This window comes from Etheostoma cragini, chromosome 19 (assembly GCF_013103735.1).
Source record: "Etheostoma cragini isolate CJK2018 chromosome 19, CSU_Ecrag_1.0, whole genome shotgun sequence".
NCBI lineage: Eukaryota > Metazoa > Chordata > Actinopteri > Perciformes > Percidae > Etheostoma > Etheostoma cragini.
Window position 1 is genome coordinate 15806633 of NC_048425.1, and position 23406 is coordinate 15830038.

Below are 23406 nucleotides of genomic sequence, written 5' to 3' on the forward strand. Positions count from 1 at the left end.
TAGAGAGAGAGAGAGATGCTGATATATGCTGATATATATGTGTGTGTGTGTATATATATATATTTATATATATGTGTAGTACTGAAAAACAGCAGTTAGCTTTTGTTATTCCCTCCAAGTACTTTTACATCTAGGTACTTTTACATTTGCCTGCCATTCAGAGATAGCAACACTAAACGTTAATTATTATTGCACAAAGCGCAGATGATGCTATAAACTGTATTTTACTCACTCTGTAGGTAGGTAGGTAGGTAGGTAGTTAGAGCGGTCACTTGCCAATCAAAAGGTTGGTGGCCCGCTATCCCTGCAGTTCCATGTTGAAGTGCTCTTGGGCAAGACACTGAACCCCGAGTTGCCCCCGATGCTGCGCCATCAGACTGTGAATGTGTGTGAGTGTTTATCTGATGAGCAGGTGGCACCATGTACGGCAGCCTCGGCCACAGTGTATGAATGTGTGTGAATGTAAGTGAATGAATGTTCCTCTAAGCCAAGCTATACTGAACAGTCCATTAACAGCCTGCAGCGTAGCTAACGTTAAGGCCAACTGGACTGATTGTAGTTTTTTATAAAACTGAAAGACAAATAATTTTATAGTATTGGCCATTTGTTTTGTTTCTGGCAAAAGTTTCTCAAAGTAATCTCAACCAATAGCCATAAACAGGTTCTATCAGTCTGATCACGTATTCAGTTTTAACTTGTAGCTCATTTAACATGAGTAGGTTTTTGCTGTGTCATGATGTTCAGTTTTACTAAAGGGCAAGCCAACAACATGTTATCGGCTGGCTGATAGTGATTTGTGTGTGCTTGTATGTGTGCGTGTGCGTGTGCGTGTGCGTGTGCGTGTGTGTGTGTGTGTGCCCGCCCGAGTTACGCATACAGTGCTTTCACTTCCTTGCTTTAGTTCCCTCTGAGTAACAAAAAGCCTTTGAGGATGTCAGATTGTGTGGAGATATGTCCTCATACCAGCAGAATAACCTTCTAAATGAACTAACGATTATTGTCAATATTAGTTTCCCAACATCAATCATTTAGACAATGAACATGAAGAAATAAGATAATTGAGAAAAATGTTTGGAGAATGTTTGGCATTTGTGCCTGAACAATAACTACAAAAATTAATCCAGTATCAAAATAGCTGGTGATTCATTTTTGGTAAATGGACTAATCACTCAGTCGACTAATTGTTTGAGCCCTACTGGTGATCTGAGCAATCATAAAGATGGAATTATGCTTAATGCAACTGCTACATTATAGTAGCAACAAACAAAAAATATTATGGTCTTTTATTCAAATAATGAAATTGCCCTAAAAATACATGTCAGAAAAGTGTGATCCTCTTTGCATCTTTATTTAACTATATGTAATTTGAAAAAAATCTGTATTTGCTGATATGGAAAATTTCTATCACTACTTTTTTGCTTTTATATCTTTATTCACTGACATTCCATTAATCCTCTTTCTCATCTCTTTCTTCCACCTTTTCCATTCCCTTATGTCAATATTGGATTTTGCAACTCTCCAAAATTTCCATTAATATTTGAAGACACCATTTACAGACCTGCTGTATGTGTGTAGTGTTAAACTGCTTACTCAATATTCCCGCGTGTGCCATGTGAAGACCAGATAAGAAGGTCAGATGAAAGTGAGCCGCCCTATCTGGGGATACACATGTAGGAAAGATTTGGTCAGGAAACAGCTCATTCACAGCCATTAGCTTTGTCTTTTTGTCTGGAGTGTGGCGGGAAAATGAGCATCTATGTTTCCTTCTACAGTAACTTTAGGAAGAACTACAACAGGTCTACTATGTGGTGATTTATTTTCCTCCCTTTTCATGAACATATCAAAGCAGTTAATCTGTGTTGCTTCTTTTTCAACGCAGCACCTGATGGTAAAGAGGTGGAGATCCAGTGTATTGGAGGAGGTGAAGCGGAGGCGGAGCACAGTCCTCACACCCCTCTCAGTCTATGTTGCGACTCGAGCTGCAGCTGTGTGTGCCACCTCCAATTGCCTGGCATGAAACTGATATGGGTGCCCGTGGAGAGGCATGACAGTGGGGAGGAGCACAGTGTTGGAGACGACGATGACACTGATGTGGAAGAGCAGAGATGGGAGGATGAGGAGGTTGAGAATGGAGGGGAGAGGGACAGCGAGGCCGAGGATGAGGTGGACAGGACGTCTGTGGTTAACGAGAGTGAAGGGTTGAAACAAGGAAAGTCAAAGTTCCACCAATGTTTGGAGGTTTTGCTCGGTGATGGTAGCAGGAGGCTTTCAGACCCAGGCCCTCGCTCTGTTTTCGCCTCTCTCGCTGTCACTCGCTCTCAGTCTCCCCCTGTCCCCCCAAAACGGGCTCAATCATCACAAACCCACCACTTATCCACCCAAAGCGAAGAAGAAAATATTTACGAGGACACCCTTCCAGTGGTCGACCCCACTCCTAAAAAACCCAATGCGTGTAAGGAACTAGATATTCCACTAATTCGAGTGCGCAAACCAGCTCGCCGGTCTAAACTGTTCTACAGCACCTCAGATCAGACGTCTGAGTCCCTGACAAACACAGAACCCATCTTGAACCCAGACAGTGGTCCGCCTGCCATCCCGCCGAGGATTCCTGTGGTTCAGGACAGCCGCAGTCTCTCGCCGGTGCCACGGGGCGGCGTTTCACTCCCGCAGCCAACACTGGAGGAGTGGCGCAGCTTGCGGCCCTCATGCCCCAGCGGCTCCACTGCTGGCGGGCTGAGCACCCAGAGGGACGTCACTCCGACCCCACTCAGCCCTCACAGACCTCCACCTCCACCACCAAAGGCGGATCCAAGGAGGCTTAGTAGTTCCTCGCTGCAATCCCTCACACAGAAAAAAGGTTTGTAGCAAACAAACGTTACGACACACTTGCCTGAGATGAGCTATGACTAAAGGTCCCATGGCATGAAATTTCACTTTGAGGTTTTTTTAACATTAATGAGTTCCCCCAGCCTGCCTATGGCCCCCAGTGGCTAGAAATGGAGATAGGTGTGAACAGAGCCGTGGGTACCATGCTCTGGCTTTGAGAAAATGAAAGCTCAGATGGGCCGATCTGGAATCTTCTCCTTATGATGTCATAAGGGAAAGCTTCCAAAAAGCAGCATGTCATAGGACCTTTATTTCACAACTTGTTAATTGTCTGTGTAATTGAATGCGATGATGACATTTACTTGCCTTTTACAGAAGGAGAGGAGAAGGATGGGAATGAAGAGAAAGATAAAACATTCAAAGAATTGTGAGTTATCCCCCTCACCTAACCTCCTACTTTCATTTTCAAAAGGATAAGGCTGACAATATTTTTCTATTTATCAAAAACATTGAGACCAAAGCCATCCAAAGTGTTCTGTCTGTGTAACCAAAGCATGTAGCTTAATCGCCTGTAATATCTTATCCATTTTTGTCAAAAAAACACACTGTAGTTTATCTCAAATTATGTAGGTAGGAAATTGGAACAAATGGGCTTGGAGCTGAGAGCGACAGACAGAGAACAGAAGTTGGATAGTATTGTTGGGTTTGGACTTTTTATGGGATTTGTATAGGATTTTGTAAATATATGGAATTCCAGTCTTGTCCTTGAAGTCAACATGTGAGGTGTCCATGTGTATGGAGTAATCGTTAACAGTGTCTTTTGTTAGATAGTTTGGTTTCATATTACCCTGCTTAATCCCTTTCTCCTCTTTGTATACTGCTTGTTTTAGGACTCTAGTCAGGAGCGGCTCCCTCAGGAGGGAGTCTTCGTTCAGCTGGGAGTCCCGGCTGCAGGATGGTAAGGCTGACATCTGTCACAAAAAAACATTAAAAGACTAAAATGAATCGCAGTAATGCCTGTAACAGGCATATCATGTCAGTATGTTAGCCATCAGCATTTTCACCTGTAACTTGTATAACCTTTTGTGACTTGTTTTCCCCTCAGAGCCTTTGTACCAGACGTACCGTGCCACTGTCATCACCAAGGAGATCCGACGCCAGACAGTTTGTCGGAACATCAGTAAAACTAGTGTGGACTACGCTATGGACTGGAAAACCCGTCGCTCTGGGGCTGGGACTGGGATTGAAAACGGAGCACCCATAGGTTGCTCTGCACCTACACCGGGCCAGAGCACCCTCTGGCAGGACCTTCCAGTTGTCCGGGAGGCAGGGGTGCTGGAGCAGCTCACCCCTGAGCAGTGCAAGTACCAGGAGGTGAGGGAGAGGCTAATGTACTGAGGAGAGATCATTGATGCAAGGAAAAGAGAAATGGGAGATGCAGTATCACAATTTAAATCACATCTTAAAGTCATAATGTGATGTTTTAAATAAATTAAAGTCCACTCTGCCTCACTGTACCACTCACTGCTGTAATATAATCGATCGATTCACTCCATCCCCAGTTCACGAAAGCTTTTACATTCACTGCTGTAACTTTCCAACATCAGGCAACAATCCTTTTAGGTACAGGAAGTGAGTGACAAGTGATGCATACCATTTAAAATGATTGTTTTATAAAGCTAGTGCAGTGGCCATTTGGAGTGAGTGTCTATTTGGAAGGGGCTATTTGCTGGGTTCCCAGTATTTTGTCCATGGTTGAATCAAGCTCATCTTGAGATTTGGCATAGCCCTGTTTTTTGTATTGCCGTCCCACATCCAGGTAGCAATGTGCCCCAGGCGAGGGAAGGAGGGAGCCGGGCTCAGCCTGCAGCTTCCCTAGCCTCTGCTCTTAAACAGTGTGCAAGAGCCCGGGCGTTCATCTAACATGTGTCTGTGTAGGATTGTCTTTGCATGTAGGGTAGACAGCAATCTGTTTTTGGTGGATGATCACTTTTTGGCATCTGACACCGGTAGCCGGGGAACCGCAATCAATGAGCCTTCGAGGGATGCAGCAACTCCCCGCCCCGCTGCAGTTACTGCGTAAGCGAGGGAGGGACACACACTCAGAGATTTCTCGATTTTATGGATAGATGACGATGGCTTAATTTAATCTGATAAACCACTAACATTTCCATCCATAGAAAGAACCCCACATTTTTGCTCATAGGGTGGGAAACCTATAGTAAGAAAATGACCCTGGTTTTGATCTTCATTCTTTGCTCATTTCTGTGCAAACTGGGATACACCACAGTATCATTTTAAGGCTGAATGTAATATTAGCATTTTTTTCCCTCCCTGGCAGAGTATGTTTGAGGTTTTGACATCTGAGACTTCTTACCTTCGATCCCTGCGTATTTTAACCGAACACTTCATGGACAGCCGGGAGCTGGAGGAAACAATGATCATCAGAGAGAAGAAAACCCTCTTCTCCAACATCCTGAGGGTCCGAGAGGTCAGCGAGAGGTGAGAAATGGCAGAAGGAAGGATCAATCGAGATAAAGGGAAATAGGAAGGGGATTTGTGATTTGAACTGGTGACTTGGGACAAAGATACTAAGAGATAGTAAGGAAAAGCAAAGATGTAATAAGTCATTTCCTGAGAGTCGGCTGTCTGAAAAATCTTTTATGTTTTGTGTAAACTTTGCTGTTTGACTCCACAGGTTCTTGAAGGACCTGGAGGATCGCATATTCAAGGACCTGGTCTTTCCTGACATCTGTGACATTATCCACTACCACTCCCAGCACAACTTCCCAGCCTACATCGACTACATCCGCAACCAGATCTATCAGGAGAAGACCTACACATTTCTCTTGTAAGGAATTCTGTAATATTTCCCCATTTATTTCCCAGATTCCAGATAAATTTGGAAAACCTTCATTTCACCTATGTTGTATCCCTCCACAGCAATTTGTCAGAAAAACTGAAAGCGAGCATGGATGTTGTTTTATCCCCTGAAACCACTTTCCTTCCTCCTTTTCTCTAATCCACTAGTATATGAGCCAGCTGCAATACATACCATTGATGTGTGCTTGTATGCGCATGTGTGTCTGCAGGAAGAACAACGTGCAGTTTGCTACAGTCATCGCTCGTCTCCAAGAGTCGCCTCAATGCCAGCGGCTGCCCTTCACGTCCTTCTTGCTGCTGCCCTTCCAGCGAATAACCCGCATCAAAATGCTCATTGAAGTGAGAACATTAAATGAACACTAGTTAAAATGTTGTTGTAGAAATGCTTTTTTAACATTATTTTTTTGGGGGGCTTTTGCCACATTAGGTAGTGACAGTGGATAGACAGGAAAGTGGAGAGAGAGAGAGGGGGGGTGACACTCAGCAAAGGGCCGTAGGTCGGATTCAAACCCAGGCCGCTGCCTACATGTGGCGCACACTCTTACTGGGTGAGCTAGAGGTTGCTCCAGAAATGTTTTAGATTTAGAAGTAGAATAGCTTAGCTTGGCATAAATACTAGAAGCAAGGTTAAAAAAAGGTAGCCTGGCGCTGTTTCAAACTGCTGTTTGCAATAAATAAATAGTTACAGCACGGAACTCTCCTGAATAACCACAACTTGACATATAGGACAGCTTTGTGTGCACAAAGGAGACAACCTAAGTGAGCTTGAGAGGCCTTAATAAAAGTATTTCCTTTAATTTGGACAGAGACAGGCTAGCTTTTGTTGTCAGTTATGTCACTGTTACGCGACAACAATTCAATTAGCCTTTCCACCCTTTAAGTTATTTCAAATGACTAGATAGAATGCCACAGTACATTGTGTATACCTACTGTTTGTTGAATGTCCTCATTCCAGCGTAATCCTCCCAGCTCAAACTTGTCTTGTTTTATGTTTCTCTGTTGACTGTTTGGAGCATGTGATGCAAGGCACATATCTATATCAACACAAAATAAGTTTTATCTCTACCTTGTCACTGACTATTGACCTATGAGCAAACTCACGGGCACACATATTCTCAACCTCATGACCTTGTTTGCATTTAGATGGGAGAAAAAAATGTATCCTGCTGTTTGCCTGTTGCAGAAATAGAAAGTAGCTGTTTGTTGTTTCAGAACATCCTGAAGAGAACAAAGGAGAGGACGAAAGAGGAGCAGACGGCCTCCAAGGCTTTGGCTTCTGTATCGAAGGTAAACGCCCCCCCACTCTTCACCCTCTCTTTTGCCTACAAATCCACATAATATGACTCAGTGCTTCGCATGCCTCTGGATATTTGACGTCAGCTGTTGCCTGAGCGAAGGATTTCTTATCGAGTGAGCTCTGCAGCGACAGTGACCCATGGAGTACAATGGACATTTGTCAAAGAAATGCACCTGATACTCCCAATGAAATGAAGACCGTTTAGTTTGTTTCATAATCTTGTCTCTATTTTCCCCCACTCTCATAATCACACACAGATCATTGACGAGTGTAACACACAGGTGGAAAAGATGAGTCGGATGGAAGAGTTGATCCTTGTCTCTCAAACACTGGAGTTTGACAAGCTCAAGGTAAACGCACACAGACACACAAAATGTGTGCATGATTTTTGTCAGTGTCTTAGTTGGACTCAAGCTGCTTGAAAAAGAGCTTAATGCTCCTACTTTTGCTTGCGTCTTCTCCAGGCCATCCCAATCATCTCTCAGACACGATACTTGGAGAAGAAGGGAGAGCTGCAGGAAATGTCCAAAGGAGGAACCATTTTCAACATGAGGGCAAAGTTCACCCCCGTCTACCTATTCCTCTTCAATGATCTGCTGATCATCGCTGTCAAGAAAGGGTGAGGCAAACCATTCTAGCAGATCCGATTTAGGATCCACCCTTGGTGATCATCTGACTCTGTGGTCAATCCTTTAATTCATGACCTGCAAAACAAATAACATTCCTATCAGACTCAGCTGTACTTTGTTTAGTGCTAATTGTCAAATGTTGCATTGCTAACAAGCTAAACTAAGATGGTGAACACAGTATAAACCTTTTAAACACCAGCATGTTAACATTGTCGGTATAAGCATAGTAGCATGCAGATGTTAGCATTTAGCTCAAAGAAGAGCCACTCTGTCACACTAGCATGGCTGTAGATTCTTGCTAGTGTAAATGGGTCTTTATCTGGGGACATGATACATTTCACTCACACTCATCTTAAAATCCTGCAGATGTCAGGTTGTGTCAAACATTTTCTTGGATCACAATTACCTACATATGACAATGTGTGTGTCAACCATCAGCCCTAATACACTGTGTGTCAGGCAGAATTAGGCATCTTTGCTCATTATATGAGACAGATATGAGTAAGAAGTTCTTTCAACAGTCACTACACAACTGTAAGCAAGGTGATAGTAAACCGATTCTGGAAAACAATAGATAGATATTGCAACTTTATTATGTACTGTAACTTATTCTTTGGGCTGAGGTCATATTTTTGCCTCAGAATAGGTGCAGAGTTACGTGCTGTTTTTAAATTAAAGATCACAAATTATTATTAACCCTGTTGGGAATTAATAAGTTGTGAGAGAATGATATTTCTCTATTGACTCATTTCACTGTTCATCAGGATGCGTCATGTTTAGGCTGTGGAAGTGAGAGGGCACCTCAGCCGGTGAAAGCTGTGCAGAGTAAAAATATTTTTACAAGCTGTCATAATGGCTCCTAAACCATGAAGAAGGTAGTCTCACATTCCTCCGCAGGCCTAGCTAGTCCCGCCTTGTTGGATAGGAGGAAAATGTGCTGTGGTTTATTCGCATTTCTTTAAACCTTCCCAATCGTCTTGGGTGGCGCTAAGCCCCGGTCACAGTGACAGTGCCGCTGCAAAATAGCCTCGGGAAGGAACGTGTACGTTCAAAAGTTGTTTTTGGTGTGCAACAGAAAACTCTGATTCAACTGATAGTCTAGGCAGCTACCTGGATTCACCCTTCAGAGATCTGAGGAGCGACAGTCCACAGAAATCGAGTATACAATGCCATTACAAAGAAAGAGGAAGGTCTGGGACATCTGGAGGAATTTCCGGCAGCACCTGAACAGTCCTTGAAGTAGAACGGCGTCGATATAGACTATGGAGAAAGGGACAACTGACTGCAAAAGCAATCATGCCTCCTTAACTATCACTAGGGAAATTACTCCAAACTTCCTCAAATGTGACAGGAAGTAGTGAAGAGAACTGAGAGGAAGAGTAGATTTTAAATATTTAGTTTTTGCCAGTGACACATTGACAGCAGATGGGAGACAAAATAACGGCGTAGAACATATACAAAACACAGCTAAACACACAATATTGTCCACGCTTCAGTATTTATCACTGCATGTGAATATTTCCTTTAAGTTCCTGAAGGTAATTGATATGATTATATTTTGCCACTTCACCCTAATATTCACAAAACGACTCACCCTTCTTTTTCGTGAACAGTGCAGAGCGTTTTGTGGTACTCGACCACGCCCATCGCTCTCTGGTGCAGGTGCAGCCAATGGATGAAGGTGGGGGCAGCAGCGGACCCTGCGAGCACTGCTTCAACCTCACCATGCTGGAGAACCACCAGGGACGCATGATGGAGAGGCTATTTAAAGCTCCTTCCCAGTGAGTAGCTTTGTGCGACTGGCCAACACATAAACAGCCCATTTTCCTCCACAACTGTCCAAAGTACAACTCATTAATATGAGGCGCTGTTACATTGTTTATTTTAATTTTTTCAGGTCAGATATGCACAGGTGGATGGCGGCTTTTCCTAACCCCACCAACCCAGAAAGAAACGAAGATGAAGTGATTTATGAAGACTGGGGTGAGGGCATACACACACACACACACACACACACACTCTCTCAGTACAGCATGTGGGTGTGTGTGTTTCCTGCCCAAAGTTTCTCACTGTTCTGCTTGTGTGTTAGATTGTCCTCAGGTGCAGTGTGTGGAGCAGTACATTGCCCAGCAGGCAGACGAGCTCACCCTGGAGCCCACTGAGATCATCAACGTCATCCGCAAAACCAATGAGGGTAAGAACATGGACAGAAACCAGGTCCAAAGAGTTTTTTTTTTTTTCTCATTAGACTGTCACAAGATGGGGTCATGAGCGTGTCATAAACATAAACAAGTTATAAATGTTAGACATAACGCTTCTATTAGTAAGTGTCATTCAGTTTTGTCATGACGAGTTATGTTAGGGTTCATGCGTCCTTACTGTGTCACGTCACTCTTATTTAAGTAAGAAAATAAATTACACGTCGTGCTAACACAAAACACTTCCCGGAAGACAACCGGCAGTTGATTTGAATTCCAGAGACTTGTTTATTTCTGTTGTCATTTTCAGTCGTAACTGTAACATTTAAAGATCTATATTTAAACACAGTGGTCTGACCTGACGTTTATGACACAGCATAAAAGTCAAACTTTTTTTTTTACCCAGATGATATTGTAATATTATACTTGGCACTTGTAAAACAACATTGTGATTGGGAATGTCTGTGGCTCTTACATTTTTAAATGTGGTACAAGCCGGTTTCCTATCAGCCTGTACTGACATGACTTTGTATCATTTTCCCCTTCCTTTGACTCTGCTTGTTTATATACCCTGATCCTTATAACTGCCTTATTCCACAACCGTCTCACCGTAGCGGTTTATTAATTTGTTTTGACTGTCTTGCATGAACAACACAGAAACCTCAAATCTTCCCTTGTTTGTACTCCCCCCCCCCCCCCCCCCCCCCCCCCCCCCCCCCCCCCCCCCGTCCTCTCTTCCTAGGCTGTTATGAAGGCATCCGCCTGTCTGACGGTCAGAAGGGCTGGTTCCCCGTAGGAAACGTCATAGAGATCACCAACGAGCATGTGAGGCGGCGAAACATCAGAGAGCGCTATAGAGTCATTCAGGCTGCAAGCATGGTCACCACCAACAAGGCCAATACCCTTCATTAGGATCGATGGATCAAGGATGTTTACAAGATTTTTTTAATTTTTTTTTAAAGACAATGAATGGATACAATATCTTCAGAAATGAACTCTGTACAAAGACTATTCAGGGACTTTGAGATGAAGTGGGAGTTTCTAACAACCAGGAAATGAAAGATAAAAGGAGAAGGGTGAAGATCACGAGACATAACGTGCAATCATCATACATGAAACCGCAAGTGTGCAGCTGGGAGCTTGCCGTAGATCATTACGAATGACACTATGAATGGGCATGCATTCAATAACCGATTGAGTTTACCTCTTGTGAGCATGCAGCCCTTAAGTAACACATCTGCAAAATCTTTGCTAAACTGCTAGGAAGGTGCTGCTAAACTTTTATTCCTGCCATGCACAACAGCCTATCTTGTCACTAAAGGTGGCCAAAATACAGGATAACTTGTTTATGATACAAGAATCTTGTAAAAACACATACTTACTGAAATTCAACAGTGTTAACATTTAAAAAAACAATCAGGAAGTGCCTTTGAATAAACTCAGAATTACACACCAGGACTTCAGTCAGGCTCATATCAAGCCCAAGAGTTATGAATAGGAGAGCAACTGTGTGCTGAGCTGTACTGCCATTCAGACGCTTGTTAGCTTTTGTCAGTAACCATTGTGGAATGATACTGTAGCTCCCCCTGCAGCTTGTCAGTAAAGATGGGATCTCATTTGTGGATATGCTGTAAATGTACTATGTTGTAAATAATGAGTTGGTAGGATTCTATTTCAAAAACAATGCGTAGTGCTTTTAATAAAAAAAAGCTCTTTTTAGCTCAAGGCTCAAGTGTTGATCATTTTTGTTAAACACTGATTCAATATTAAGGAAATTACAAGGCAAAGGTGCAATACTTGGATAGATTTTTAACTTCTCATCCTAAGAAAGTAAACTTACTTTCAGAGCAACTAGTGCAAAGAACCCTCAACTAGTTGTTTCCATAATAAGAAAGAGATAGTAACATCCCTTACAAACAAACCCAGGGACAAGACCCTCAAGTTTAAGACAATGACTGCATGGTATCCAACGCTCCCATGTCCCTGAGGCTCAGGAGTACTTCCACAGCATCTCCCTCAGAATCTGAGAGCGTACGCTCCTTTATTTCTAAAAAGTTGCCAGAGGCAACCTGTGTTTTTTTCTCAAAAACAGGCAGGTGAACATCACTCCTTCCCATCACAAAACCAAAACCCCCCCAGCCTGGTTCTCCATAGTCCCTGGCACAACTAAAGCCAGTGTGGTCCGTGTTGTTTTGGGTACAATCAGCAGTTAATACAGAGAAAGTCTCAGATCCTTTTGGGGGTTCACTGCTTCTTGATGAATCCTTGTGCTGCTGGCAAAGCAAAGTGTCTGAAAGTGTTAATGCTGATTTACTGGGGTTTTGGCCCCAGATTTCCTTCTCCATCAAACAACTCAGAAGCGCGTTAGCTGCCTCAAGCTCCATATCCGACCAAGACTTCCCCTGTTGCCGTGAATACTGCTCATCACTACAGAAGGGTTTGTATACTTCCTCAGGTGAAGTGGAGTCCATAAGGTCAGGGTGAAGGAATGAGATGGGGTTCAACTCTACACTGGAAGAGACCATTTGCAGAGCAGCAAGGGTCTGATCACTATGTACAGACTGTTGGTGGTGCAGTTTAAGGAGGTTAGTAATGGCCTGGTCCTCCTCCTGGGTAAGCTGGAGGATAACACGGCTTGGTTGCACTGGAGGGTGGATAGTTTTTCTTTTCAAGGTAAGGCTGCCCAGATCCCTGGTGGGGTGTGCTTCTGATCTGAATGGGTCTGGGCGGGTTGGTGGAGCTGGGCAGGCGGACATAACTGGTGGCGGAGTGTTGAGCTGGAAGCAATCTGAAACCTGATGGAAATAAATAAGAGTGAAAAGACAACAGAATGAATGAAGTCAAATCATAAGGTGACCTATGCTACAATGCAAATTTGAATGGTAATGTTTACATTTTTCATATTACCAATGTAATGACATTACAAGCTCAAACAACTTTGCAATATTTACAGGAGTACATTTTTCATTATTTCTATCCAGCATATTGTGTTTTCTTGCCACCTTCTTGCTTTTCTGTGCTCCTGTACGATTCATTTGAGAGTTTCTGGTGCTTTCACAGTTTTTGATGCATTTTCCTAAAATGTAAAACAGGCACAGCTTCAGATACATCTTCACTGTCAAAACAAACGCCTCCTCCTTTGCCCTTGGTCTCAATTTCCTTCCAGCCCCCTGGTCAGGGTCTTAGCTCTGTCTGACAGGCCTGAGTCAATCTTATTAAATTACTTTGTCTGAGCCCCCCCCCCCCCAAAAAAAAACTCTACCCTTTACAACCACCACCGGAAGAGCACAGGCTGGTACAGGAAATGGCATTAGGACTCTCTCACTCTGTGCTCAATACAGTACATACTCACAATTTGAGATAATAATATTTGATTTGTGAAGGTAATGTGTCTCATACTTTATAAGGATAGCTGCATTTACTCGCTGCAGAGAGCAAACATTATTGTATTTTCCAAGTCCATTTAATATACATGTACCCTACCAGAATTCCCAATTTTTGCAATAATTTGCCCATTCATCCAGTCTTTTGTAAACCTGAATCAAATTCAACTGCATATGGTCTTTAATGTCTTGGACTCATGTGGTCTTGTCTGGAAAAACATTAATCATCTCTAAAAACTATAAAGTGTATCAGAATGTCTATGTTAAATCCCACGGGGAACCTGTACAGTAGGGGGGGGGGGGGGAATCTGTGAAGGTTTATGAAGTGAACTTACCCTCAACTCACTCACTTTGTTGGGGATCCTCCTCCCACAGCTCGTGGTGGGGTCAGTGTAGAAGAACTCCGCTGGGATGATGGGATGGACTGGAGAGAAGACTAGTTGTCAGCGCGGGGTTGGATGGAGCTTTTCAAAACAGATGTGGCTAAACCTGACTCACCGGTTTGGTTGTTCCAGTCGGTGTGATGGTGGGACTCTGTAGCCATGTACACAGGCAGGAAAGACGGGTGGTGCAGGGTCCTGTTGGAGAGAGGCGGCACGGTGGGCCGCATGCACCTCTGAGGAGGAACACGGGGACATGTTGAAACTTTAGTCGTCAAGTAAATGCTTGACTGAAAAAAAATGAATGTAGGCCTACAACTTCAATGTAGGTCAGAAACTCACCACACGACGTCCTACATTGTTCATAGTCGACTTTGTTCAATTTCGTTTCGAAGATAAGTGGCTTTAGCCCCTCTCGTGTTGGTGTCAAAAAGTCCAGTCGCCGTCATGTCTTAAGGTAGCAGACCCGCGGCAGAGCGCCCCCTGCCGGTTGACTTGAGAAACCCCGCTCACTTCACCGGCTGCATATGGATTTCTCTTCATTTAACCCTTGTGTTGTCTTCCCGTCAAAAAGGAAAATAAACACTCTTGACGCTTTCTATCCATGTTTTTAACTTTCTTAGGTTGTTGTCCCTTTTTTTAACACTTGACGCTTTTCAATGTTTGTCACTTTTTGACGTTCAACACTAACTTATTAACTTTAGTTTTAGTTATTTTTGGAATTTATGTTCAATAAACATTTTTTAGGAAATTATACCCAATTTTAAAGTTAGAAAAGCAGAACTTAGGAATTATTGCGACTAATAAAGGATTGTACGTTGATGGATAATCAGACTGGAATATATCAACTTTTACTCAATACTATTTGAGTAAATACTATTTAAAAAATTAAAAGTAGAGATTTGTTTTTGCCAAAGAGTGTGGAATAAATCATGTTATTTTGGGTAATTACAATTGGGTAGTTAAAAAGAACATTGATTAGAAAAAGGGGAAATTTGACCCAAGGACAACATGAGGGTTAATTTAATCAGAATCAGAATCAGAATCAGAAATACTTTATTGATCCCCGAAGGGAAACTCTGTGTTACAGTTGCTCAGATATTAGAAATATAAGAAATATAAATAAAGAAATAAACAAATATAAGGAGTATGGATATTTACATAGTATATTATGATACAGTATTTACATAAATAACATAATTAAGGTGTTGCAATGGTGAAAAGTAATAGTGGTGAAAGGTAATAATAATAATAATAATAATAGTAGCAGTTGAGTATTGCACACATTACAAGCCAGTGTTAATGCACAATATAGATAATATTGTCCAGTTTCAACCCCTCTAAGTGTCTGTGTGTCGGACACTTAGAGGGAGGAGTTATAAAGTTTGATGGCCACAGGCAGGAATGACTTCCTGTGGCGCTCTGTGGTGCATTTTGGTAGAATGAGTCTATCACTGAAAGTGCTCCTGTGATTGAGCAGCAAGCCATGGAGTGGGTGTGAGACATTGTCCAAGATGGCATGTAGTTTGGACAGCATCCTCCTATCTGACACACTCGACAGAGAGTCCAGATCCACCCCCACGACGTCACTGGCCTTGCGAATCAGTTTGTTGAGTCTGTTGGCGTCCGCTACCCTCAGCCTGCTGCCCCAGCATGCAACAGCAAAGAGGATAGCACTGGCCACCACAGACTCATAAAACATCTTCAGCATTGTCCTCCAGATGTTGAAGGACCTCAGCCTCCTCAGAATATAGAGACGGCTTTGGCCCTTCCTGTAGAGGGCTTGAGTGTTCTTGGCCCAGTCCAGTTTATTGTCTAAGTGCACTCCCAGGTATTTGTAGTCCTCCACAATGTCCACACTGACCCCCTGGATGGAAACAGGGCTCACTGCTGCCTTGCCTCTCCTTAGATCTTGTCACGTTGAGCTGTAGATGGTTCAGCTCACTCCATGTGACAAAGTCCCCCACCACAGCTCTGTACTCAGCCTCGTCCCCTTCACTGATACATCCAACCACAGCAGAGCCATCAGAAAACTTCTGAAGATGGCAAGACTCTGTGTGGTAGTTGAAGTCTGTGGTGTAGATGGTGAAGAGGAAGGGAGAGAGGACAGTCCCCTGCGGGGCCCCGGTGTTGCTGAATTAACATTTGGCAAAACTACTATACTTCAAACTGCTACTGTAATAAACGCCAGTTTAAATTAAGGTTTTATTACCGGGTCTCTGTTTTTAAATCAAATACAGAGTGTTTCCTGATTTTTTACCTTTTACTTTAACAGATGGGTCCCCTCTCCAGAATTTTACAATTCTTTTAAGAAGCATGAATTATATTGCGTTGAATGTCAGGGTACAGAGAGAGAAGTATTAATTCAATTTTATTTTATTTATGTTATCAATTCACAACAAGAGTTATCTCGAGGCACTTTACAGATAGAGCAGGTCCAGACCACACTCCCGCATTAAGATGCTAAAGTAATGGGAAAACATGACATTTAACCCTGGGTCACTTCCATAGTTTTGTTTCCAAACCATAGTCCTCATTTTAACAACTTAACTGTTGAACACACTTTCTGCAGAGTAAATAACTATAGCTGCCTGATAATTTAGTGGAGTAAAAAAAAAAAAAAAACATGTGATTTCTCTCTGAAAGGTAGTGGATTACTATAAGTAGCATATAAGCATACATGCAAAGATTTTTACAAATAAGTTGCTTTCACCTAAATATAAACACTTCAGCCTTAAGAGACTCTCCACTTTGTGTTCAACTTCCTGTGTAGGTTTTGGACAAGTTAACAGATACAATACCAAATTTCCAATTTAAAAATGTACTTGCTTCAAACTAGTTAGCAAGGATTCTTGCACTCATGTGAAGAGATGTCAAATCAAAATGTAACTCTAAACTTCCTCAATATTTTTTAAGTAAAGTTTTTGAATAGGCAAGTTCTTACTTTTTTCAAAGCACAGAGAAGATTTTAATAACCTAGAAACCGATGTAGCAAGCATGGGGGGTGGATGGCAGGCCAGAACAACATGGGTAGTCTAGCTGCTGTGGTTTTAAGTGCTGCAGTGCGCTTGATGGTGGGACTCTGCAGACCTACAGTACAGCAAGAGGACAAATGCTCAAACACAAAATATGATGAGTGAACTGGTCGTGTCAAACAGGTAAAAAATAACTATAATAACTATCTGCTGTGGGCTGTGCAGTGTGGATGATTCTGCCAACACCAGGTGTGTCCGACTCAAACCTGTACACTAAGAAGAGGCTATGGAAACCAGCCAGAGTACACTGTATTGTTTCCCTGTAAGACAAGACATTTATTCCTTGATCTACTCATATTCTAGTGCTATACTGCAACTAACGTAAGACGAACCTCTCTGTAGAATTATCAGAAACTACATGGCTCATACTGCAATTCTTAAAATCTTGTTTATAACTAGACTATAACTATATTTCCCTGGTAGAACTGAAGGCAAATTATGTAAATAGTGACATGATCTAGGTTAGTCATCTGTTCAAATATTAATGTTGAGTCTTGGTTATCAGTGTAAGATTTTGTTTGAATGTAGCAGCAGTAGCTTCTCTGTGGGTCCGGCTGTTGAATTGAAAAGAGAAGAGAGCCCTGGTGCTGTCCATCTCTTTGGGCACAGTTTCTGTCCACCAGGTTGGTTCTAGCAGATACTCCTTCACTTAGGATGGCCAGAGAAATGTTAGCCACCACAGTTATCCTGACATCAGTTAAACACACTGTAGAGAGATGTGTTTTTAGCAATGCAGCCAAAAAAAGACTTATCTGCTGCACAACAACAAAAAAAGCAACATTAGAGTGTAGCACGGACTGTATGTGTGTGTGCATGTATATGAAATTTAATATTAACGTCTATGGAGTGTAGCCTGTGTTGTTAGGATAGCCACAATTTGTTTGTGATGTTGTGGCTGCTTGTATTTTTAAGGGGCACTGTAAATACTTGCCAATTCAACGTCTTCAGGGACACATCCAAGGTAGACTGAACATATGTGCATCAAGAACTGTTTGGTTTTTAACCAAACCATAGCATGGCAGCAGGGGGGTGGCCAAAGTCCTGTAAAATCATAGCCTGGCTACTCCACAATCCTCATCCACCAGGCTATGTTACCAGTAGAGATTAAGAACAAAACTCAAAGGCGATGGCTAGTCACCAAAGATCTGAAAACACATGCAAGTTTGTGAATGAATACTTACAGGTAAAATATGCCAACAATTCAGATGCTGCTAGGTTAAATGTTTTTACTATTGCATGTTTGCATTATTTTACAGTGACCAAAATAATCTGGGTAAACTGGAGAACTAGAGCAATTCATTTGTGGACCATGACCAAATCAGTTACTTTAATTTAGGCAACCAATCCTAATGTGCATTCAATCTTTTAGGTTTGTATTATATGACCGTTCTGTATCCGGCATCAGCATTAAAGAGAATGTCAATCTGGACTGTAGAGTTGTGCCCTATGCAACAGGGTGCCCCACAAATTCCCCGTTGAAACCTAGGTTGAGTTGTGTGCGGTTAAGACCCAGGTACAGAACCTCAACAGTCTCCCACATTATGTCATATGATCCTTTATCAGTAGACATTGCACCAGTATTATAGCTTTAATTGTTGACAGTCAGGGGAAAAGAAGCCACAGTACATGATACTGCAATACAGAGCAATGTCAACAATTATTACAACCCAGCTTTGTCTGTAGAATAGAGTTGCATGGACCACCTCTGCTGGATCACCATTCACCTGTAGAGAAACTCAAAACCTGCTTTTGACTAAATTCTTTACAGTCCAGGCATAGTGCAGTGGTTTATTTCTTTGCTGAATGAATCAGGTTATCCATTCGTACAAAATACCAGCCTTCATTCTGCCAAGTCAAACCTATCTGCTTACAAACTTCAGAGGTTCTTAGGCAACAATTGCTCCCATCTCTGATACATCACCTGCTATTCTGAAATTTAAAAAATTCTAAAAGTGGCACAAAAGTAACTAGTAAAGAAATTTCATTTAACAATTGAAACCTACAGGCTTGACAGCCTTCCAGTCATCTTTGTCCCTGACTGAGAGGAGACTTCCCTCCTCACAGACACCTAGACAGAAATCCTATTTATTAAACATCTGAAACTACTCTGTAGGTGAAAAAAAATGTAAGATGTAATTAAGCTTACTTCCATGTAGTTTAAATCACAGGTGACCTCTCTTGTAGAACAGGAGAGAGGGGAGAAAAAAGAATTCCTTAGTGTATCCCAATCAGGTTGAAAGTGAACGCTTATTCATTCTGAAGGACCCAAGTAGAAAATGACACACCCCACCTAGTTTGTACGGAAAAGTCAAAAACATCAATTTGTAAGCGCATGGCTGTCAGTGTGGCAGCTGAAATAAGAGGTTCAGAGTTCCACATGGCCCTGTAGAGGGAGAACGCTGAAGCTACATTTTGCTGCATATTGCTTAGTGATGGGGTACACACCTGTCCCACAGTTTTTTGAGAGTACAGGTATCAAGCTGAAATAGCAAACCAGTAACTTAAGAAAGGTTTTCCTTTTATTAGATTAAAGGGGCAGTGCTAATTCCTGAAAGTCCTGCTTCAGGTATTGATGGCCTAGCAGGGTGAAGCTGTGCAAGACTTAACAGCCTCAAAGAGAGGAGCCTTCCCAGTGAAGGAGAGAACAACAACTATCATGAAGTAGCGATCATGACACTCCATATAAAGACCTCCTGTGTGCACTAGTTATGGTCAAAATTTGGACTTTGTTATTATTGTAGGTGAAATGAGCAAAAATCTTGACTAACCTTCAGGAAAGCTAGCAAATTCTACAGCTGAGAAAACAGAATGGAGTAAGGCAATACTCTAAGACAAAAGCTTGTGTCCCGTATGCTAAAATGTCAGCCGTCAGTACAATTAAAACTTATTGAGTTGTGTCAAAACTAAATAACCTTACCTAATGCAAAACCCAGAAGCCATAGCCACTGATGTGTAAGCAGTGTCTAAAGCTAGCCTAGCTGCTAGAAAATTACACTTGTTAACCAACACAAGCCTAAATTAACAACCTGATTGTACATACCAGCCAAAGTGGAACTATGAGCTGATGTCTGCTACACACCAGCTTTTAAAAAGTCAGGCTATTCACTGACCAACCAGAGGCCTTCAGGTGTTACAGCCACATGTGTAGCTCATTAGCATTCAAGGTTTCTTTCAATCAGTTGCAGCTGATGAGGTTAGAGTTGCCTTTAAACTCTATGGGTAGAGAAAATGACTTATAAAAGCTGGTGTGTAGTCGACAGCAGCATATAGTGCCAGTAAGGCCAGGATATAGAAGCGAGCAAGTGTTTCACTTTAGCTTGTGTTGGTTAGAAGGTGTAGTTTGTTAGCAGGTTTAGTTTGTGCTGAGCTAGGCTAGCTTTAGACACTGCCAACATCAGTGGCTATGGCTTTTGGGTTTGGCCTTAGGTAAGGTGCAGGATCATGGTAATTTAAAAAGTTGTTGGTTGCCATTAGTTTTTTTTTTTTTTTTTAATACATGAATTTGTCTTAACAGTGTGATCTTGCTCCTGTCTGTGTGGACAACTGCAAAATGTGATCATGTTCCCAATGGTGAGAACCATTCATTATCTTACACCACACCATACATGCTCTCCCCTATCTATATCTATAATGTCTGCATAAACATGTGCATGTTAGTCCTCAGCACACTTATTTTAATTTGAACGCATTTGTTCATGCAGAAGTTCTTCATATGGAGTGTCGTGATCGTTACTTCATGATAGCTGTTGATCTCTTCTACACTGGGAATGAACCTTCCTTTGAGGCTGTTGGTAAGTGTTGCCCAGCTTCATTACAAACTATGGGTCAGAAACCATGTGTGATCACACTATTGGGCAACAGTGGCTATTTAACCTTATTTAGTTAATTCTTAGGACTGACCTGGCAGGTTTTTACTTTTAGTAAATCTGACCAATTAAACCTGACTATTTCACTGAATAAAGGAGTGAAAATATGATTTAATTTGTCTTTCAGATGAAACAGGTGTGTACCCCATCACTAAGCAGTATGCAGCAAAGTGCGGCTACAGTGTCAGTGTTTTCCCTGCATCGGGACATGTGGAGCTCAGAGCCTCTTACTTCAGCTGCCATGCTGACAACAAGGTCTGTACAAATGGCATGCATAACAGTTTTGGGATATTTATGCACACAATGCGAAGCCTTATTTTACTGATATTTCAGAAGGATGAAGTGTTCACATTCAACTTCAACCTAATTGTGACACACAAAGGAAAGGAAGTCACCTATGCTTTGAACAAGACCTGTTCTCCCTCTCTACCTTGGTCTCCCAGAGAGGTCACCTGTGAGGTCAACTACATGGAAGTAAGCTTGGTTGCATCTTATGTGAAATATGTTCAATTTACAATGTTTAGTAATACTGGTTTCTTTGTAGGTCACTGTGAGTAGTGATGTGGCCTGTCCAGGGACAAAGAAGGGTGATTGGGATGCTGTTGTCAAAACGGTATGACTGATATGTCTGCTGGGAAATGTGTAAATTTGTCATGTGCCGTTGGGTAATGTGCATCAAATTAGTAGGTACAATTAAAATGAAAGTTTAAATTGTGTTCTTCAGGCTTATGCCTCAGCCACTGCAGATTGGCAGGTGATGTTTCAGAAGGTGCAGCAGGAGCTGTTGCCCATTAGCCTTAAAACTGCTAAGACGCACGGCTATGCATTTGACTTGACAGATGGAAGGCTTGTATTTCGTACTCCGTATGGACAACCTGAATCATACAGCAATGAGGTGAACCACTGATGCAGAGTTACGTGCATCTAGTCCATTGTTTTTGAAATTTAAGAATGTTATGTAAAGGATTTACTACAAAGGATTTTAATTTGAGTGCCCCCTCCCCCCAGGTGAATGGTGTTCCAGTAGAGGTGGTCCATGCAACACTTTTCTCAAGACAAAGCTGGGTTTTAGTCATGGTTGACCTGGTGGCTGCTTGCTCCATGCGTCAGTATTACAATCTTTTATGCTGTGGCTTTTTTTATTTTATTTTTTTTCCTTGACATACAGCAAGTAAAACTAATACTGGTATAATATCCCACAGACAAAGGATCATATGACAACAGTGGCTACATTATGTGGGAGACTCCTGAGGTGCTCCATCCGTTGGTGTCAGGTCATAACAGGATGCAGGTCAACATTGGAGTCAATGGTGAACTTGTGGCGCAGCCAGTTGCAGAGAAGAGAGGCTACATTGTGAAGCTGCAAAACTCCACAGTTGAGATCAGCATCCCCTATAGTGCTGAAGGAGGATACAGGAAGGTCAGGCAGGGTTATTTTTCATTAAACAGGTTTTAAAATGTGGAGAGATTTCTGATTAGTTGCATATTTAAACAATTTCCTTATTGTATTTTCCCAGAGCATTGTGTCTGGGAACCTCTACGAGTTCTACATGTTTCATTTCTACTTTGAGCAAATCTCACTGGATGGGGATCATGTTGACACCAGACTTCGTGTTCACAGGACACTTGCCACTCCCCTGGTGCCACGCCCTGTTTCCACTGCAAACAGTAAGGCTAAATCCCAATCCTTCCCCTTACCCCTTCCCCTTACCCCTTCGCCTAGCTTTTGCGCGTTCACGCGGGACCTAGTTCTGTCCCAATTCCTATTACGACCTAGGGGAAGGGGATTGACCAAGGGCTGTATACCCCTTGGAACCTAGTGTGAACGCGACCTCACTTGAAAACAGTCTAACAAGGCACTTGCCAAGTTGAAGAAACTGTAATCTAAATGCCTTTTCATTTCAGGAACAGTTTCTGAGGAGCGCACATTCACTGTCTACCTCGGGGACATCCCTGAAGATGTTGCGTTGGCTGCGGTTCATTTGAATGGACAGGAATTTACAGTTCCGTTTACAAATGCAAGCAGAGCCAAGATCACAAAAGTTGTCGTTGCCAACCACACTCATGGCTACACTCTGAAGGTGCCTTTTGATGACTCTGTCGTCAAGCAGCGGGTAAAAAGTTCTTTGCATTGTCTGGTTGTAGCTTTAGATGTCATGCTGGTTTACACATGGGAACTTCATCCTCTTGACTAAACATATTTTCTGTTTCCTTTAGTTAATCAAAAGTGCAACAATTATGCACATGCTGGACATCAACTACACATTGACCGTTCTGCCGGAAAATGAGCCTTTTTACCAAGTAACATCAGTGATGGCGTTAACTAATGCCTGTAAGTCCCTTATTTTTAGACCTGGTCAGTCCTACTTGTACATGAAGCAAGTAACCCACTGTTGTATTACAGCTTCTCCAGCCTTTGATGCTGTCTGTTCGGAGTCTGGCATCAGCTTTAAACTGGACCACCGGCCTATTGACTACCTTTGGGAGATCTGCATCGGCTCAGAGCTGCTGACATCAGAGCTGGCAGCTAAGCACGGCTACATCATGAGTAACAATACCCAGAGACTGCTGCTCGAGGTGCCGCTCTTCACTCTTGGCTACAAGTACAAGGTGAAAACTGGAAGCATCAACACTTGTGTTTGATGGGATGTTGTTTTTATACATGGACATTGGTCAAAACGCTGCGTGTGTTTTTAGGACATTACTTTGAACGGCTTCTTTGGCACTTTTGAGCTCCTCATGCGGGACCATCAAACAGTTGAGGTTCAAAATTCAACTGTAAAGACTTGTCAGTTCTCAGCTACTGAACTCATTGGTAAGGACTTCATATATTTTTTAATATGAGCTCCATAGTTTTAGCAAGGGCTAAAACTCATTTCTCTACAGTGTGTTCGGCTGATGGCAGGATA

At 42.4% G+C, this 23406-nt stretch overlaps 3 protein-coding genes across 5 annotated transcripts in view; 2 read left to right on the top strand and 1 right to left on the bottom strand.

The window, feature by feature from the left end:
- Positions 1-11068, top strand: part of si:dkey-38p12.3 (rho guanine nucleotide exchange factor 15) — a 16541-nt gene extending 5473 nt beyond the window's left edge. Inside the window, exons 3-16 of one of the 2 annotated variants that reach the window (XM_034856371.1) lie at positions 1880-2857; positions 3202-3253; positions 3717-3784; positions 3932-4200; positions 5168-5328; positions 5525-5677; positions 5919-6048; positions 6922-6996; positions 7264-7356; positions 7471-7625; positions 9249-9416; positions 9533-9618; positions 9725-9829; positions 10576-10745. In XM_034856371.1, the coding sequence (XP_034712262.1) occupies positions 1880-2857; positions 3202-3253; positions 3717-3784; positions 3932-4200; positions 5168-5328; positions 5525-5677; positions 5919-6048; positions 6922-6996; positions 7264-7356; positions 7471-7625; positions 9249-9416; positions 9533-9618; positions 9725-9829; positions 10576-10745 (2663 nt within the window). Of the gene's footprint in view, positions 1-1879; positions 2858-3201; positions 3254-3716; positions 3785-3931; positions 4201-5167; positions 5329-5524; positions 5678-5918; positions 6049-6921; positions 6997-7263; positions 7357-7470; positions 7626-9248; positions 9417-9532; positions 9619-9724; positions 9830-10575 lie in introns of both variants that reach the window. The other variant, XM_034856370.1, reaches the window with a different exon arrangement.
- Positions 11069-11116: 48 nt separating this feature from the next.
- Positions 11117-14124, bottom strand: LOC117934597. Of its 2 annotated transcripts, none has more exons than XM_034856375.1 (4): positions 13939-14124; positions 13715-13832; positions 13567-13640; positions 11117-12628 (listed from the first exon to the last, which is right to left on the bottom strand). In XM_034856375.1, exons 1-4 carry the CDS (start codon positions 13960-13962, stop codon positions 11777-11779), a joined length of 1068 nt encoding a protein of 355 aa, XP_034712266.1. In that variant the 5' UTR covers positions 13963-14124; the 3' UTR covers positions 11117-11776. The 2 variants fall into 2 exon arrangements, with proteins under 2 accessions (XP_034712266.1, XP_034712265.1); XM_034856374.1 differs by having other exon boundaries at positions 13552-13640.
- A 5845-nt stretch (positions 14125-19969) lies between these two features.
- zpax4 (zona pellucida protein AX 4) overlaps positions 19970-23406 on the top strand; it is a 15178-nt gene continuing 11741 nt past the window's right edge. Inside the window, exons 1-14 of the mRNA XM_034857384.1 lie at positions 19970-20057; positions 20146-20201; positions 20333-20422; positions 20625-20752; positions 20831-20971; positions 21042-21110; positions 21222-21392; positions 21506-21602; positions 21700-21917; positions 22015-22165; positions 22403-22611; positions 22715-22829; positions 22902-23107; positions 23195-23312. Coding sequence (XP_034713275.1) covers positions 20035-20057; positions 20146-20201; positions 20333-20422; positions 20625-20752; positions 20831-20971; positions 21042-21110; positions 21222-21392; positions 21506-21602; positions 21700-21917; positions 22015-22165; positions 22403-22611; positions 22715-22829; positions 22902-23107; positions 23195-23312 — 1792 coding nt within the window. The 5' untranslated portion in view covers positions 19970-20034. The remainder of the gene's footprint in view (positions 20058-20145; positions 20202-20332; positions 20423-20624; positions 20753-20830; positions 20972-21041; positions 21111-21221; positions 21393-21505; positions 21603-21699; positions 21918-22014; positions 22166-22402; positions 22612-22714; positions 22830-22901; positions 23108-23194; positions 23313-23406) is intronic.